This window comes from Phascolarctos cinereus, unplaced genomic scaffold, assembly GCF_003287225.1.
Source record: "Phascolarctos cinereus isolate Bilbo 61053 unplaced genomic scaffold, phaCin_HiC Scaffold_9;HRSCAF=440, whole genome shotgun sequence".
Classification (NCBI taxonomy): domain Eukaryota; kingdom Metazoa; phylum Chordata; class Mammalia; order Diprotodontia; family Phascolarctidae; genus Phascolarctos; species Phascolarctos cinereus.
Window position 1 is genome coordinate 192707949 of NW_027556402.1, and position 19783 is coordinate 192727731.

Below are 19783 nucleotides of genomic sequence, written 5' to 3' on the forward strand. Positions count from 1 at the left end.
AAACTAATCCCCATAAACGTTAAATGACTTTGCCTAATGTCACCCAACTGGTAGATGATCAAAGTCAGTATTTGAAACTCATTCCCTCTTACTCTATAAATTCATTGTTTGTTGCACTGTATCAAACTGCCTCCATTATTGTCATAAGTATAAATAGACAGCATTTTACAATTATAAAACACTTGACATTCATTATTTCATTTTATCCTCACAATAACATTGTGAGGTCAACAGCACACAAAGTCCCATTTCATGTAACTCTTTCTGCCTGTCTGGATACAGGTTTGGAAGCAAAACATGAGAGATTACTCCTACCTCTGGCTCCCGCCTTTAGAATGTGAATACTACTGGGTCAGGATTAGTCATACCTTTTTTCCTCTTGCTAGGCAGTTCCTAGTCCCTAGACGCAACCCTCAACTATGCCCTTACAGAGAACTTCCTTTGTGTATGCATGGAGCAAGAGGGGAAGAAATGAGTGAGGCAACATGACCCTAGAATCCAGCCTCAGCTCAAATAGCAAAATATTGTTCTGACTAATTTCTAGCATAGAACAAAGGAATGCCATGGATTCAAATGGGTTATGTATTTGGGGGAAGTTTGTAAAAATTACTTATTAATCAATATTCTAATATTTTCTCTCATTCTCTAAGAGCCTCCAGCAGGGATGAAAACTACTGTTTTATGCAGAGGGGTTGAACTTTTTTCTTCTCTCTCTCTTTGTGCTAGTCTTGTCTTTATTTTTCTTACAACTTCTTTCTTCATTAATAAGGACACGCCTCATTCTGATGCATTTAAGCTCAATCATTTTACCTATAAGTTAAAAGAAAAGATAAGCTTTAGATTTAAAGTTACTCTTCTAATAGGAAAAAAAAAAAGGAGGGATAAGCCAGTGACATTATCTGTGGTCAAGTAATGACTTAGGTGTATCAACTAAAGTAATCACCATGAAAGTCATAAAAATCCATGAAAGCCAGAGGCTGTTGAAGAACTCTCAGTCATGCCTTGGGGCCATCTACCTGACTCAACCTTTACTCTTCTACTCAAAGTTCTGTACTATCTCCTTGCTCAGTCAAATCAAGCATGTATGTCCTAGCATCTCGTCCCAACATTTTGTGCCTGTGCATAAACTTCCCACAGAGTCTTTTAATCTCTTCTAGGGTGGGAAGAAAGCAAGGAAATTGGTATCAGATAACATCTCCCAGTAACCCATGCAGCTACGAATTGACCCCCAAACATGTTGTTACCTTCCTCCCTGGGCTTTGAAAGCTTTTAGTCTCTTGCAAGATCAGCTGCAGCACATTTGACATCTGGATATATGACATAATATCATCCTAAACATCAGCACTTTATATGACAAGGATTATCCCAGTCCATTTTAGAGTGCCTTTCACAGCATGGGTATATCTACAATACACGCAATAGACACAGCACAATCTAAAGCATTACTCAACATGAGGCTAAAGTGACTACAAGTCTTATTACTTTGTACTATATAATATATGTACATGTCAGCAATACACTCATATTTATAGAACCAAAGCAAATATGCATAACAGCAAGCTAAATAGAGCAACGATATCAGTAGGCCTATAAAATAATTTTTAAAATGAAGAAATAGCAACATACGCACAGCCAAAATTTTGAATAATTAACAGACTAGCAAACGATACATGCATGATACTAATACAAAAGCAAAATAACTTGGTCATAAAAAATAAAAGTATATTAAAATGTCATAATTGACATGTTCAGCAATGAACCTATGCAATGACATGTAACATACACATTTCATAAATAAAGATTAGCAGGTCTAACCCTGTGATGTCCTTATTTAACTCCCGTGGTTCCCTATCGCTTCTAGAATAAACTATAAGCTCTTATGTTTGTTTGTTAATGCCCTATCCAAACTGGTCCCCATCTATCCTTTCAGTCTCATTGGATATCACTCCCCTTTCTATACCTATTATCCCACCAAACTAGGAGGCTCCATAATTGAAGTTCTAAGCAGAAAAGTTGCTTTTTCTGGATTCAGTTCTCTCCGGTCACTTCAATTGGTCATTGGGATATAGTTCACTGAAGATTCTTCACTTGAGATGTCTGTTTCTAAGCCACTGCCTGGTTCAGATAGTCTTTGCTGTATGGGCAGGTAGTCTTTTTTGCTTAGAAGGTAGACAAGCCAGCCTAGTTACAGCAGCAAGGTACTCCAAAAGAGACTTGAGGTAGCATCTGCTTCTTGAGTCAAACCACTGCCATCACCTCAACAACCATTTCCCTACTTCTATCCAACGCTGATGGAGATAGCTCGATACCCTAACCCTGAGAGCCTTCGAAAGAGCAGTGACTTGCCAAGATACAGGTCCTGCTTCCAGCCTTGAATCAGCACTGAGAGGAGAAATTACTGTGAAAAGGGGCTGAACGTGCCCATCATCACCAACCTCAACTATTAACTGATTGACCCTGATGGGTAGGCAAGCCCAAGAGTTCTCAGAATGACAGCACCATCCAGATCATTAATCCTGCTTCCGATTCAGCCCTCCAAGGTATCATCCCAGATAGCAACTCTCTGTATCCCGTCAAGATACAATCTGGCAACCTGTTCTAGAGGAACTTCAACCAAAGCTACTGAAGATCTAGAAAAGAATCTTCATATCTCCAAAGTCCTTGGCACTGTTAAATGGTTGAACATCAGCCATAGATATGGTTTTATCAGTAGAAATGAAATTAAAGAAGATGCATTACTGTCTTCCCAGCTGCTATACACTAAACACTATGGGGCTTTTTCATTTTACTTGCAGCTGAACCTGGTTTTTATTGTTTCCCCCATTGGAATGTGAGTTCCTTGCAAACAAGGGTTACTCTGCTTTTCTCTTTGTATCCCCAGTACTTGACACAGTGTTTGGCATAAAATAAGCACTTTATTCACAACAACAAGCAGTTAAAATGTTTTTTCATTCATTCATTCACAAGTGCTCATCTGTCTCTATCTAGTCTTCAGACAATATTTACCGGTGAACTCTTCTTGCGCCCCCTTGTCCAGTGGCCTTTTGTAAACCTGCAAAAGCTTCCAGGACCTTTGTAAACAGTCAAGTTGCCCACTCTATTTACAATTAGGTATGAAGTAGATTTCCATTATCTACTAATTTGTGTGTTCCATAAACATCAAGATTTCTCAGCAAAACCATGTCAATTTACTGAAGGTCTTGTCAGTGAATTCAGGCATCATAATTTAATTTATTTCTGTTAGCATTCTTCTGGGCTGAAGTTGTAGCTAGGTGGTACTTTAGCTTCCCTCTAACATAAGAAATGTCCCAATCATGAGTTCCTACAGCTCCCAAACCCTACCCTGCCATCCTCATGGGCTCCAAATGCAAGTCAGTTGATAGGAATGGCTCACACATAAATATCAGTAGGTGGGTAGGACATACAACCAGAGCTATGATTCCTGGTGGAGTTGTATATATGTGTTAGGATAGCCAAATGGTGACACCACTGAGATTTTTTGTTCTGATCTCAGTGCCCCCACATACTCATCAATGAGTTATTGAAACATACATGATGTGGATCCCCTCAAAGATGGTAAGGGATTGTTCTCACCTTCTTAATGCCAATTAAAGCCAATATCCCTTTCATCAATCTCTGCCTAGATCTAGCAATATGTTCCTATACCAAGAAAATCTTCTTCTACAATACTTTAGTTTGTGGAACCAATCTAATTTCTGATCTGATGTTGCCTCTAAATTCCTTTTGAAATGGCTTGTTGTCACCATATATGGCTTATGTTCTTACGGTCTCCTTCTAGAGATAGTAAATGAAGTCAGCAAATTCCAAAGGTTTGTTCATGGTCATGTTTTTCAAATATGAAGCACACATTGGTAGCACATTTCTTTGTATGCCACAGGCACAAATTTTATGCTCCTTGGTGACATCTGCAGCCATCTGAGGCAAGTAAAATCCATTTCTCACTATCTTTAAGGTATCTTCTTAACTAATACATCTAAAGTCACCATGTAAAGATTTCATGACCATAGACTAATATGTGTGTGGAAATACTATTGTAGCACCATGCATGGGATCAATGACAGTCTGGTATATCATCTTCCTGTGCAGCTCCTACTTCTGCCATCGTCTCAAAGGAGACAGATACTTCAGTTCTTTGGCATTGCCACTTTGTATCTTGGCTCTTGTCAATCCTCACAATCCTTCACCAGCCTTCTGCTCTCTTTACCAGTCATAGAGACAACTCAGTCAAAGAAGATGAGGTCAATGAATATGCTGCTGATATGTTGTCTTTGTTAGTTCCAAGCTTTCAGAAGAATTTGGGGATTACAGATAGTTTTTGTTCCTTCGGTAGTTGGCATCACAGTTCTGATTTCATGTATCTTTGAGAATGGGGCATCTACACGTGCAAACATCTCTCTTGGCAACTAATACATGCTTAATTTGGAGTCCTTTAGTTCCATTACCATATCTGTTTGGTCATCAGCATCTAAGTTGGCACTGTTCCTAATACAAATGAGTGGATTATTGTCAGTCCACCCTTACAGCTTTGCCCCATATTCATAGTCTGTGAAGTTAGATAAATTTCACCTCAGTGCAACAAGAAACTTCCTAACAGAGCTGTTCAAAAAGGGAGTGGACTACCAAAATGATTCCTCACCATTGCTGGTTTTTAATCAGAATTGGAATGGCCATTAAATGCCTAGCTTTGGATTGGATTTTCTGCTTAGTTATAGGATGGACTGGATGACTTCTGAATCTCTTTTTAGTTGTGAGAAGCTATAATTCTGTGAAAATCTCACACATCTCAGTTTATCTTCTTTAATTTAAGAGTACCTCACATAGTGCCTACCAAATGCCTATTGATTCACACATACAGTGTAATAAGTGCATGTTGATTGAATAACAACAATCCTTCTCAAAGTTCAATAATACTAGATGTCATCACAACATGTGTAAACACTGGGGCTATTTTGTTTTGAGATCAGTGATAAAAGTCATATTTCTTTTTAAAGTCTAAGAAAGAGAATTGAAATGGAAGTGCTTTCAAAGGTTTTCATTCTACAGTAAAGACTGAACAGCTGGTGGAAAAAAAAATTGGTAGATTGAAAATCTTCCATTTGTAGCTGTGACTAGGAAACCCATTGGAGAAACATGTTATATTATCAACTGATAGGAGACATTAATCATAAAAACCACAGCACATTGTATTTATGGGGCATTTTACAAGCTAAAGTGTGCTTGTGCATACATCATCTCTTTTACTGAAGTTCATGTCTCACTAGGCCTTCCATAGAAGGAAAACAGAAAACTGAGATGCAGGTGGTTGCCTACTGTGATGACTGGGACCAGTGCTCTCAGAAGAATAAAGGCTTGTTTGTTAAGTATTGAAACTGTCATTTAGACCTTTGAGACAAGAGTTGAACTCCATGCAGAATCTCCTTTTTCCACACTTCCCCTTAGAATCACAACAGGTTACAAAAAAGAATGTTAAAAGGTAAAAGGTTAGAACTGTAATGGCCATTTCAACATAGACTGCTGAATATCAGCGCTGGGATAGAATGTTGAAACCAGAACGGATCTTTAAACATAAACCAGAATGCTAGAACAAGATGGAACTTAACAATCATCTGTCCTACCCCACTTCTTTTTCAGTTGACAAAACTTAAGTCCAAGAGGAGAAGTGGCAACAGATTGATGGTGAATCAGAGCTTAACCCAAGACCAATTATTCGTTGTTGCTGTTGCTAAGTATGCTTTGAAAAATAAATGGTCGAGACATTTTTCTGGTTTCTGATTGTAATTTATTTTGCTGATGCCTTTTAAGATGTACCCTTCAGCTGTTCAGTGATTCTCTTTGGCCTGGTTTCTAGGTCTTCGAAGAGGAACACCACATTCTATACCTGGATCATGGTGGAGTGATTGTGGCTGTCAAAGATACATCCATCCCCTTGAAAATACTCAAGTAAGGCTTTTCTCCTTTACAGCAGAACAAGTGCATTTAACATGGATTGTGGTGATTGGGGGAAGGGGAGAGGGAAGGGGTTACCTGTGTGTTTATTTGTTTCTTCCCCATGACTTTTGATCCTAGGTTGTATGTGGCCATTAAGAGCAACCAAATGACTGGTTGGTCTGTCAGTCCCTCTAACTAGCTATGTAACTAAACTTGGCAAGTGATCTAACATCTCTAGACTTTCAGTCTTCTTACCTGTGAAATTACAGGGTTGGGCAAAATGATCTTTAAGGCCACTTCCAGTTCTAGCCTTCTGTTCTAAGTTCCCTTCTAGCCTTGACAATCTATGGTCTGTGTTCTCAAATGACTTCTGGCTTCAACATTATATTATGCTCCGAATTCAATTCCAGCTCTAACACCATATGTTCTATGTTCTAATTTCCCAGCTCTGACCAGCTAGGATCTGTTTTATAAGGTGTCTTCCAGCTATAAGATTATTATGTTTGGTCTTCTGAGGTCTCTTCCAGCTGTGACATTTTATGTTCTATGTTCCAAGCCCTCTTCTAGCTTTGACACTCTCTATAATCTTTGTTCTATGTTCCACTCTTAGTTCTGACAGTTTATGGTCTGTATTCTAAGGTCTCTTCCAGCTCTAAAAATGTTATGGGTCTATATACTAAAGTCTTTCCAACTCTACATTCTAACATTCTATTATGGCTAAGATATGTTTCTTTATGGGGAGGAAAGAAAAGACCTGAAGTGTCCACCAGCCCTTGGAAAGAGAATAAAATGGTTTGGGTAGTAGCTTTAAAAGCTGATAAGACTACATAGTGGGGAGGGAAAGCACTCAGGACCCATAATAAAAAATAAGTCCTTATCCCAAGCAATAGTTCTTTTAAATCTATAGCTGCAGTCTGAAGGCATGTGTGTTATAAAAACATAGAACTTAAGATATGGAAGGGATCTTAGACATCATGCCATCCTACTCCCTTTCTTTTATAGTTAAGGAAAATGAGGCTCAAAGGATGGATGTCACTTGTCTAAAGGCACACAGCTAGAAAGTGCCAGAGCCAGGACAGGAAAAGTTTCCTGACTCTTAGGGGGATATGCGTGTGTGTGTGTGTGTGTGTGTGTGTGTGTGTGTATGTGTTTCTCACTATACTACATCTATTATGTTATATTATACTGAGCTATTATTATTATAATTATCATCTGACAAGATCCAGAGACTGTTAGGAGAGCCGCCAGTTGTCAATGATACATTTTCTGCCTGGTTTTCCCCACAGGCATCTGAGTGGGACTGGTGGGTGGGAGCGCTGGGATGACATTTAGTTAATTAAAATACTTATGACTAGACAAACCCAGCTGACTTTTAGGAAATGTGACTAGATCTGTAGGTACCTGTAGTCCTCTGTTGTCAGGCTGACATTTTACTCAACAAATGGAAAAAGGAAACATACACGCAAACCCCCTTGTGCTATTTGTTTAAGGAATGCCCCTAGATGGTGAGATCAGATGTGACAAGTGAAATGTGACCTCTCTCTCTCTCTCTCTCTCTCTCTCTCTCTCTCTCTCTCTCTCTCTCTCTCTCTTTCCTAATCTCTTTCTCTTTTCCTCTCTGTCCTGATTACCTCTCTGTCCTTTCTCTCTATCCCTTTCTCTTACTCTCTGTCTCTGTCTCTCTCTGTGTCTCTCTCATCTCTTTTTCTGACTCTGACTCTCTTTCTATCTCATCTCTTTGTCTCTCTCTCCTTCTCCAGATTCAGCATTGATGAGGGTCATACTTGGAGCACACACAATTTCACCAGCACTTCAGTCTTCGTGGATGGACTGCTAAGTGAGCCGGGGGATGAGACTCTGGTGATGACGTAAGTGACCACTCTCTTTCCTAGGTGCCAGTCATCTGGTTCAGGGCTTAATTGAGTTTGACTGGCAGTGCTCTGCCTAGCTGGTACATGTAATGAGCTGTGGTTAATATTGCCAGCACCTGAGAACAAGGGTGATTCTTCATGTTCTCTTAGAATCATGGTATCTCAGACTTCTTGGGAACTTCAGAGGCATTTATCTATTCTACTTCATACATCAACAAGCATTCCTTTGCAATAGCCTCAGTAAGCAGTCATCTAGCATCCACCTGAGAGATAGGTCACTACCTTCAGATGCAACTCATTGTACTTCAGGGACACCTCCAATTGTCAGGAAGCCTTTTTTTTTCTTTCTACCAAACCAAAACCTGTCTCTCAGCAATACCTTCTATCTACTGTTAGTTGTTCTCTGTGGCCAAGCAGGACAAATATAATCCTTCTTCTGCCTTCAAATACTTAAAAGCATCAATTGCACATTCCCTAGTTTTCTCTTCTGCAGGTTAAACATTCTTAACTCCATCAGAAGTTCCATCTTCATGTGACCTCTAATACAGTCACTATCCTAGTCACCTTCCTGTAAACACTATCCAGCTAGCCAGGTCAGAGATAGGAGGCTTCAAAGAACTTGAAAATTCCTGATGTAAATTTACCTACAACCTGCCCCAAGGCCTACTATCCTGTACCTCCCCCACTTGCCTTGTTTACTCTTCCTTCGAATGAACCTACTCTGCCCCCAACTTGTTTCTAATTCCTACAACCTCTTTTCTAAACCCTATGATCCTACCCTCTACCTTAATTATAATAACAATAATAATAGATCAAAAGTTGTTGAAGCTGTGTCCTTGTCAATATGGTAATTACCACCATTGGCACAAGCCATCAGTAGAGCAGAGAGTCTGAAGTCTGATAGACCTGAGTTTGAATGCTGGCTCTACTGCTTTCTGCGTTCATGGGGCAAGCCACTTCCTTTCTCTAGGTCTCAGTGTAAACCCCATGAGTGGGATGGAACAAAATTATATTACATATATATATATATATATATATATATATATATATATATATATATATATATATATATATATATATATATGTATATATATATATATATATATGTGTGTGTGTGTGTGTGTGTGTGTGTGTGTGTGTGTGTGTGTGTGCATGTATATATACACATGCATATATACATAAAATACACACACACATATGTATGTATATATATATGCATATATATATATATATATATATATATATATAACTCTACCCACTCTAAATCCTAAGGTTTCCATAAATATCTGTGCATTTCTTTCCTTTGTCTTTCCATAAATCTCCCACAAAGGAGTACTCCAATCAAAAAGAGGGTCTCCTCTGATTCTTTTCATGTTTTATGGACACCAGAGCAGTCCTTGGGCTGTCCATCTATCACCCCTGCCCCCTCATGATATGTTCTGCTTACCTTTTCTGGTCATATATATCTTTGATGATGGTATTTATGTCATTTCTCATGTGTCTATCATAATAATACTCAGTATTTCAGGGATCTTCTATTTCATCAGTAAAGGTATTCCATCTGGACTTCTCATAGGCAGATAAATCTCTCCCCTTTGAACTGCATAAGACATGTCTCTAGACTCTCACCTAGAATATGGTTTTCTAGACCATGGGCTTCATAGTAATCAAAGGGAAATACTTGAATTCTCAAGGAGATTCCCATAATCTTTATCTAGATAGAATCAAATATATCTCTGCCTTATTGATAGTAATCAAGGCAAAGTAATATCCCAAAGAGAGGCTTTTTGGAGTATGAAAAGAAGCCTGACATAGGTCCAAACCTGGGCTCTGTAACACTTAATAATTATGAGACGATGAGCAAGTCACATTACATCTCTAAGTCACATCTATATCTCATCTATAAAGTGGATATGATAAAATTTTAATTATCTTTATCCCAAGGATATTGGCAGAAAAGCATTTCATAAACCCTAGTGAGCAATAAAAATGGAGGATACATAGGTGGCATAATACATAGAGAAGTAGCCTTGGACTCAGAAAGACCTGAATTAAAATGCTGCATCAGATACTTAGCTGTGTGACCATGGGCAATTCACTGCATTTCTATGTGTATTAATTAACTTATCTGTAAAGAGAGTGTTGGACTCCATGATTTCTAAGGTCTAATTCCATAGTCCTGTGGTCCTATATAAGTAATTAGTATCATTACAAAACTGTCCCATGCTCAACTAACTTGAGTCCTTTTCGGGTATTTTGTTTAGCTTTATGAAGAAATGCAGCCTGGAATTGAGATGATTCTGACCTTGAAAAGTTGAGTCATAAATTGCCTGGGACTACAGAATAATCATTTCTTATATGAGTGACCCTTCCACAGGGTCTAGACAATGTGATCTCTTTTATCTCTTTATCCTTTATGAAAAAATTCATGAATATGGCAGGCAGAATTCAGAACCCTCAGGGTGGTGGCTAGGACCATGGCTTTTAGAAGAATCCAATACCAGGAAGGAGCAAACTGACTGCCGTTTTCCTTACTCTCTGCCCAGCCATGTGCTCCTTGCACACGTAAACTCCCACTGACTTCAGCTGGATGTTAACATGCAAACGACTCCGGAACATCTGTTGGTGAATGCACTCTCATTTAATTTGCAAAATAAAGCCTCCAAAACTGTCTGAGGAGGAGTTTGCAGATAAACCTTTCAGAGCTGACCAGGCAGCTGCCTCCCAACATGGAATGCACAATCTTATTGATTTGGTAATTGGAGCCAGAGTGCCTTGAGATCCATTGCTTCTGTGATCTTATTAATCAGAATTATATGAGGCCAAATGAATCCAATACAAGGCTGAAAGTGATGAGAGATGTATCTTAATAATGATAAGGGAAATCAGATTCATAACTGAAAAGCTAAACTGGACCCCGTAGGTTCTGTTACATATAGGATAGGACTGGACATGTGATTTTATTTGTAGAGGGAGCTCCCAGGGGAAGGAGCTCACTCTATCAGTGTAGGTTAGCGCATTCTCTATAACTTAGAGTCTTAGAGAATAGCCTAGATCAGCTATCTCAACCTCAAATAGAAATGGGGAGGCAGCTAGGTGGCACAGTGGATAGAGCGCCGGGTCTGGAGTTAGGAGGACTCATCTTTGTGAGTTCAAATCCTGCCTCAGACACTTATTAGCTGTGTGACCCTGGGCAAGTCACTTAACTCTGCCTCCCTTTCCTCATCTGCAAAACGAGCTGGAGAAGGAAATGGAAAACCACTCCAGTATCTTTGCCAAGAAAACCCCAAATGGCTTCATGAAGAGTCAGAACATGACTGAATACACATTTCTAATTATTGGCCTACACTTTTGACACCTCTGGCCTAGAACATAAAGAGGTTAAGTGATTTGCCTGAGGTCACACAACTAGTATATTTCAGAGATGGGACTTGAACCCAGGTTGTCCCAACTTCAAAGTTCACTCGCTCTCTGGGTTTTGTGTGTGTGTGTGTGTGTGTGTGTGTGTGTGTGTGTGTGTGTGTGTGTCTGCCTCTCTGCCTCTCTCTCTCTGTCTCTGTCTTTCTCTCTCTGTCTCTCTCTCTCTGTCTCTCTCTCTTCTCTCTCTCTCTCTCTCTCTCTCTCTCTGTCTCTCTCTCTGTCTCTCTCTCTCTCTCTCTCTCTCTCTCCTCTCTCTCTCTCTCTCTCTCTCTCTCTCTGTCTCTGTCTCTGTCTCTGTCTCTGCCCCCACCACTACCATAACCTGTGTCTCTATTCTAGGTTCAAATACTATAAATTCCTATGACCTTGAGTTAGTCCCTCACACTTTCTGGGCCTCAGTTTCCTTGCCTTATGAAGTGGGGCAAATAATCATGTCTCCTCTGCCTCCCTTACCAGGTAGTTGGGTGGATCAAATGAGATAATGAATAGGAAAATTCTTTGCAGCTGCAAAGGGTATAACACATTTAATTTATTGTTATTAAAAAGGCAAGATCCTTTAGTTAAATAGACAAACATTTTCCAGAAAACCCACAGGGGAATAAAGGGCTAGCTAACACTCTAAGCTCCCCACTTTGAACATTTTCAAAATACAGAGATAATGGCATTTACTAACCTAAGAGGGCTTGGAGGGAGATTCATTATCTAATTAGTTCCTGTCTGTAAAGTACTAATTATCATTAATTATTGAGGTCCTGTGTGTCATATGAGGCTGATCTATACCACATATTTGCTAGCAACAGATGGATGTGCCTGCATCCCCCACTGTAACAGTCACAGGGATGGGAGCTTGGTGATATGAGCATCAAACTAATGAGGTCTGCTGTCAGCAGCCAGCTATTGTTCAATGCTCAGCAGTGGAGAAGCCCCATAGTCTCAGGAACACAGACCTCGTCAGTTGTAAACAACTTTCCATACATTTTATGCTGAGCCACCCTTGTTAATCAACTACCTCCCCAGCCTAGAAATTGTAAGACCAATTGTATATACACCAAAACCAGAGATCTTCTGGTGCTGGTGAGTCTGACTGGCCCTTTCCAGGATTGATGGGAAGTGACTGCTTAGTGGTTATTCTGGGTATGTACATTAAGGGGAAAAAAAACCAAACCTCACCTAGAACCCTATGCCCTGAAAAGTTTTGCCTCTATAGTACTTGATAGATGTGCAATTTGCTATTGTGTGCGAATATTTACCACAGACATGAGGCTCTTCATCTTTTTTTGGTAGCCTTTAACAGTCTGGTGAAGACTGTATCTTCCTTATCAAATTTAATATTTTAAATGCATCAAATAAAATATGTAGGATTTCAAAGAAAACCAATTATATATAGTTATCAAAATCTTTTAAAGTTCATAAACTCCAATTTAAGACCCCTATCATAGAATCATACATAATATTATATCTGAAAAAAAAAACTATAGGTGTTGTCTAGTCTAATAACACTCTGATGCAATAATTAATTCCTTCTACGATATTCTTGAAGAGCCTCTTGGAGACCACTAGTGATGAAGAACTCATTATTTCAGGAGGTAGCTCATTCCATTTTTGGAACACTCTAATCATCAGAAAGTTCTTCAGAGAATCGGAGTTAAAAAGGACCTCAAAAGTCATCTGGCCAAGTCCACACGTGAAGGGGAATCCCCTTCCAATAACTCTGACACGTGGTCATGCAGTCCCTGCTTGAAGTCACCCACTGATAGAGAACTTCCTATCTCTTGCAGCACTCATTTTACTTTTGAAATGTTCTTATTATTAGAAAGATTTTCTTTTTATCAACCTTGAATTTGCCTCTGCAACATTTATCCCTTGTTCCTGTTTCTGTCTTCCAGGGCTAAGGAGAACAAACTAATTCATCTTTGCACTTGACTGACCTTAAGATATTTGAAAGACATGTCTCATATTCACAATCTCACTGTCTTCTTTAGGGACAAAAAAAATGTTTGCATGAGTACAGGACAGACAGACAGAATTAGACAAGATTGCATATAAAAAAAAAGATATGGGGATTTTAGTGATTGCAAATGCAATATGAGTCAGGAATATGATATGGCAGCCCCAAAAGCTGATGACGTTTGTTTTATGGAAGAGACCTAAATCACCTAGTCCAACCCCCTAATTTTACCTATGAGGAATCTGAGGTCTGGAGAGATTCAGTGATTTTTCCATGATCACACAGTGAGTTAGTGGCAAAGCTAGGACTGAGATCCATTAGGAGGTAAGCTTCCTGAGATCTGGGTCTCTTTTCTGATTGTGTCCCTAGCACTTAGCACATACGTAGGTTTGCACACAGTAAGTGCTTAGTGAGTGCTTTATTCATTCATTCCAACCCAAGATACTTGACTCACAGTCACATTCTTTCTTCTGGCTGTATTAATAAAAATAAAATGTCTAGAATGGTGTCTAGAATCCACCTGTACTTTGTCCTGATCATACAACATCTGGAGTACTGTGTTTGCTTCTGGGTACTACATTTTAGTAAGTACATTGACAAACTGGAGACTGACCTTGAACTGGACAATGACCTTTTCTACTTTTCATGTTTCCTTTCAAGACTCATAACCATCCTAATCACTTCCCATGGAGAACCTCCATTTTATCAGTGTGTTGTCACAACCAGCTCAGAACACAGTATTCTGGACAGGGCCCAACCTGAGCAGAAAATGGTAGAATTGTGGACTCATTTGGTCACTTCCATTAGTTTGGCTTCAGGAGTTGAAGCTGGTTGTCTTGTTTTTCTTTAGGAAATGGCCTCGAAGCCATGTCATGAGCCACAGAAGACCATTGGTCTATTAATCTGTAGGTATGTCTCTTTTTTAAGCATTCAGGACCCTTTGTGATATGGCCTTCACTCTGTCTAGCCAATCTTATTTTTCACTGTTCCTAACATGAATTCTCTATTCCATCCAACTCTCAGGGCCTAGGGTTGGGACAGGAAATGGGGACATAAAACCAAAATTAGCTAAGACATCATCTCTTCCTGACATAGTGGATTGAGTACTAGAAGACCCAAGTTCAAATCTCACCTCTAACACATACTAGCTTTAACTCTGGGTATGTTATTTAACCTTTCCTCATCAATAAAATGAAAGGGTTAGTCTATATGGCTTCTAAGATCTCTTCCCTTTTAACCGGTTTTATTAGAGGTAAAGTTAGGAAGACTTGAGTTAAATCCCACTTCAAATACTTACTAGTTGAGTGACCCTGGGCAAGTCACTTTATCTGCTGTCTGCCTCAGTTTCCTTATCTGTAAAATGAGGATAATAATAGGTAGGTTGGTTGTGAGGATCAAACGAGATAATATTTGAAAAGCACTTTTCAAACTTGCAAGTGCTATATAAATGCCAGCTATTATTGTTGATATTGTTACCATCATACTCAACTTGACATGATAAACTTAGAGCTGGAAAGGACCTTAGAAGCCATATAGTCCAATGCCTTTATTTTACAGGTGAGGAAATCAAGGCCCAGAGTGTTTGAGTGATGTGGCCAGGTTTACTAAGGTAATCAGTGATGGACAGAATGTGACCAAGGACTCCAAAGTCAGAGCCCTTTATCATGCTGTCTTTACATAAAGATTAGTCAGAGGAACTAAAAATGTGTGGCCTGCAGAAGGGAAGGATTAGAGAAGACAGATGTACTCGCCATCTTCACCTGTCTCAAGGGCTATCATATGAAAATGGGATCAATTTATTCTATGTGACTCCAGAAGACAAAACTAGAACCAGTGGGTGGAAGTGACTTTTAGCTTAACATGAGGGAGAATTATGGACAATTAGAACTCTCCAAAATGGAAGGATGGAAGGAAACAAGCATTTATTAGGTTTCTACTATGTGCCAGGTACCGTACTAAACAAACACTTTATAATTATTACATAAGACAACCACCTTTTTACTGTTGAGGAAATTAATACATGCAGGTTAAGTAACTTGCCCAGGGTCACACAGCTAGTAAATGTCTGAGGCTAGATTTGAACTGAAGTCTTCATGACTCCAGCCTCAGTATTCTATTATGCCACTGGGCTGCTTCAAATGATAATGACTATTTTAATAAGTAATGTTTCCTGTTCATGAAGGTCTTCAAGCAAAGGCTAGATGTCCATTTGTTGGGGTGACATAGTCAGCCTTCCTGTGTTGGGTAGAGTATTACACAAGGTGGCTTCTGGTATCACTTCCATTTTTGAGATATGCCCGCACTATTATTCTATGGGGCAGTTAGGGGGCGCCGTAGTGGATAGAGTGCCAGGCCTGGAGTCAGGAAGACTCACCTTCCTGAGTTCAAATCCAACCTCAAACACTTACTAGCTATGTGACCCTGGGCACTTAACCCTATTTGCCTCAGTTTCCTCATCTGTAAAAATGAGCTGGAGAAGGAAATGCCAAACCACTCCCGTATCTTTTCCAAGAAAACCCCAAATGGGTTCATGAAGAGTTGGACACGACTAAACAACAACATTATTCTATGAGCCTAGAACCCTCTGGACTGAGAGCAGAATTGAAATGAACAAAATCCAAATCTGTTGCATCATATGGTATAATAGAAAAGAGTTTCAATTCAAATCCCCAGTGCTTAGCACGGTGGCACATAGTAGACACTTGACAAATGTTTATTGACTGATTGGTTGATAATTGATTGTCTTGCTACCTGTATGATCTTCGGCCAGTCGTTTGAACTCACCAGGCTTTAGTTTCCTTGTGTATAAAATGAGGGAGCTGGGCTAGCCGGCCTCCGATGTCCTTGCGTCCTCTAAATCGATGTTCCTGTGTTTCATCCCATTTCCCTACAAAAGAAAATCTGCTCTTTGGCCTAAAGGTGTTGTAACTCGAGAGCAAAGCTGCTCCTTTGCAAACTGAGTCAGTAATATTTCACTGGGGGCAGAAAGAGCAAAGCTCTACGTGTGTTCTTTGAGCTTGTTAAAATGAGTTTCTCAGGGCTTCCCTTTCATTTGGATTTAAAACTGGTTTACAGGAAAAAAAATAACACAAGGGCAAGTTGGTCTGGCCCGGTGCAGTAGCTGGCATTTGGAATTGCTGGAACTATTATTATTTATTCGCTGTGTGTCCTGGCCCCCGGCCCCAGGCCCCATTCAGTGGTAAAGAGGAGACACTTGGAAGGCTTTGGAAAGGAATGTGGATATCACGCCTGAAAGAAAAAAAAATGAGCTTGAAGTGAACTTTTCAGACCTGTCAGTGAAGTGTAAATGTGTGTTTGAAATGCCCGTCCTTTGGGTGTCTGTGCCTTGAACTGTTTATCCAGCACACTCGCAGAGGTATCTGTTTCAGATGTTCCCCATCATCATAAGCCCTCATTAGGGGTTGTCAGTGGGCGGCTGCAATAGCAATGTAAGAAGGGGATCTGTTTTCCCACTTGGGTCCTTGAGCCTTTCACTCATATTCCCCTGTAATTTAGATGGATAGGGCTGACTTCTGTGTTCACTTACTTCCTTGTCACCTTAGGCCAAATTCTGCATGGCCTCCTCCAGCCAGGCTCCCACTGGCTTCAGAATTTGGCTCTGGTTTGTGATCTAGTAATTGCCTGCAGGTTTGGGCTCCACTTACCTCTCCTATTAAGTGCACATTCAGCTCCCCACAACCTTTCCCAGATCTCAGGAGATCCGTGGCCTGGCCCACCTTCTTTGAATATTTCTGTTTAAAGAATCGTCATGGACAAAAGGGAGGAGTAGGCCTGTTCTGCTTGGCCAGGAGTCAGAACTAGGGCCACAAAAGGGAAGTTACAGGGAGGTGGATTTCTGTTCAATGTAAAGAAAAACTTACTTGTTTCTGCAACTAACACTAGCAATTAGAGCCACCTGGCTATTGGAGTGGAGTGTCTCAGGAGGCAGTGAACACAACTGAATTTACCGAACATTTATTGAGTACCTACTTTATACCTATAGGGGAGCTAGGTGGTACACTGGATAGAGCATCTGGGCTTAGAACCAGGAAGACTTATCATCCTGAGTTCAGATCTAGCCTCAGACACTTACTAACTGGGTGACCCTGGGCAAATCATTTAATCCTGTTTGCCTCAGTTCCTCATCTGTAAAAGGAAATGGCAAACCATTCTAGCATCTCTGCCGAGAAAACTCCAAAATGGATTGGACATGACTGAAATAACTCAACAGGAACAATAACACTACTTTATCCCTATGCTTAGTGCTTGGGGAGTTCCTGGTGCTTCAGGAAGGGAGGAAACAAAACTAAAATTAGCTAAGACAGGGTCTCTTTATGACATAGTAGATAGAGTACTAGAAGACACAAAATAAAATCCTACCTTTGGCAGTTACTAGTTTTGACCCTAGGCATGTTAATTAACCATTACTCATTTATGAAATGGCAAGGTGGTCTATATGACCTCTAAGATCCCTTGCAACTCTAGAGCTAAGATCCTAAGGAACCACTCTGTGCCTCAGTTTCCTCATAGTACCTGAAATATTTACCTCACAGGATTTTTTTGAAGTTCAATTGAGATTATATGGAGAAAGCAGATTGCAAGCTTTAAATCCTATGTAAATATCAACAATTATTATCATCCATGACTAATGGTTGGTTTGATTGAGTTCCATGCATAGGTCAATCCATTTTTTTCCCAAATAACTTTATGTGTGTAGACAAAGTTTAAATCACTGCATAGTAGAAGTGTTCACATCTTTTCCCTAACCTGTGGAAGAACAAACAGATAACACATAACACAAAGCATGAACACAGATAAATTATACTGTAAGGCGAATGTGGCAGATCAGGTTCCTCTCTCTTGTGCCGAATTCCTTGGGGCTCACCATATTGGTTCCCAATTGACACCATATTGATTGTAACCCTACCACAGCTCAGAGGTCAATAGATCCACCAGCTTCAGCCTCTCCGAGAATCAGGTATTACAGACCTGTTTGCCTGTAAAAGAGAAGTCTTCTCTTTTAAAATGCAACACATCTTATGGGTCTACCAAGCACGCCTACTTTAGTGTGAATTAGTTTAAACACATTGCCTACCTGAAGAAGGGGATTTGTTGCTGCTATTGTTTCTGGAGAGGCAGAGAAGTAATCTAAGAACTTGGGGAACTGGAGGAAGAAGAAGGTTGGGAGGTGGAGAGAGTTGCTAATAATCACAAGTTTATTGTGCTTTAAGATTTGCAATGAACTTTTCCTACAATAACCCTGTGAAGAAGGTAGGGTGAGTATTATTACCACCATTTTTACAAATGAGGAAACAGAGCCTTAGAAAGGGGAAATAATGTTCCCACAATTACAAAGGTAATGCAAGCTGAGATTTGAACTGAACCCATCAGGAAACTCAAGGTTATCTAAGAGGCAAAGTAGAGAAGGAATGCCAAGAGGTAGCAAGAAAGAAATATCAACCTCTTTTGATAATTTAATTAGGACTTGCCTGGCAAAGAATTACTAGGCTGCTATAACCCTATGACTGAATTCCATGAAAGCCAGGTTGTGAAGGGTTTCAAATAACAAATAGAGGATTTTATATTTGATTCTAGATGTTATAGGGAGACATTGCAGTTTATTGAAAGGGGAAGCAGTGATATGGTGAGATTTGTGCTTTAGGCAGATTAATTTGATAGCTGAGTGGAAGGTAGACTAGAGTGGAGAGAGACTTTGGACAGGGAGACTAAGAGGATATTGAAGATAGTTTAGGAGGCCTTGTACCAGAGTGGTACAATATCCAAGAAGAGAAGGGGACATACAGGAGAGATGTCTTTAAGGTAAGATTGACTGGAGTTGGCAGCAGATTGGATAGAGGGGATAAGAAAGAGTGAGGAGTCAAAGAATAACACCAAGGCTGTGGGCCTGGGAGCCTAGAGGATAATGGTACCCTTACAATATTAGGGAAGTTCAGAAGGGGAGAGATTTTTTGGAAAAAAATGAGTTTAATTTTAGACATGTTGAGGTTAAGATGTCTGTCACCTCATCTAAAAGGTAATTGGAGATGCAAATATGGAGGAGGGGGGGGAAGGAAGTGAGCAAGGAAGCAAGGAAAGAAGGAAGGAAGGAAAAAAGAGGGAAAGCTTATTAAATATTGCTGTGTACATAGACTAGCCTAATCATGTTGCCTGTATAGACTCATAGATTCACTTATTCTGATCCCATATAATATCAACAGCGTAACATCCAATATCAATATCAACCACACTGTGTGTCTGTCTAGCAATAGAAACACAGGACAATAGAATGATGAAATAATGGCTGAAAAGCACCCTAGAACATAGAACATTAGAGCTTAATGAGATCTTTGTGTACTCTCACCTGACTCTGAATGGGGCTCTCCCTTGTTCCAGAGATGGCTTTAACTGTATCTCTAAGCTTCATACAGGATATTTTACCTTAAAACATAATGATGATTGGATTTGCAGCCTGGTACCTAGTTCACTTCATTTCCTTAAGAGTCTCATCAGTCCCCTTCATGGTAACCTAGTTGATTTATGGCTTCAAGACACTTTCCAAAAGTACCTTCTTTTAGCCAAGTAACAGAAGTAGGGT

The 19783-nt window shown here is 39.8% G+C and overlaps 1 protein-coding gene across 5 annotated transcripts in view; it reads left to right on the forward strand.

Moving 5' to 3' along the window:
* The window catches only part of SORCS2 (sortilin related VPS10 domain containing receptor 2), a 1236053-nt gene that overhangs the window by 1131381 nt on the left and 84889 nt on the right, over positions 1–19783 (forward strand). For all 5 annotated transcript variants that reach the window (XM_020992124.2, XM_020992120.2, XM_020992121.2 and 2 more), the window contains exons 13-14: positions 5870–5961; positions 7710–7817. In XM_020992124.2, the coding sequence (XP_020847783.1) occupies positions 5870–5961; positions 7710–7817 (200 nt within the window). The remainder of the gene's footprint in view (positions 1–5869; positions 5962–7709; positions 7818–19783) is intronic.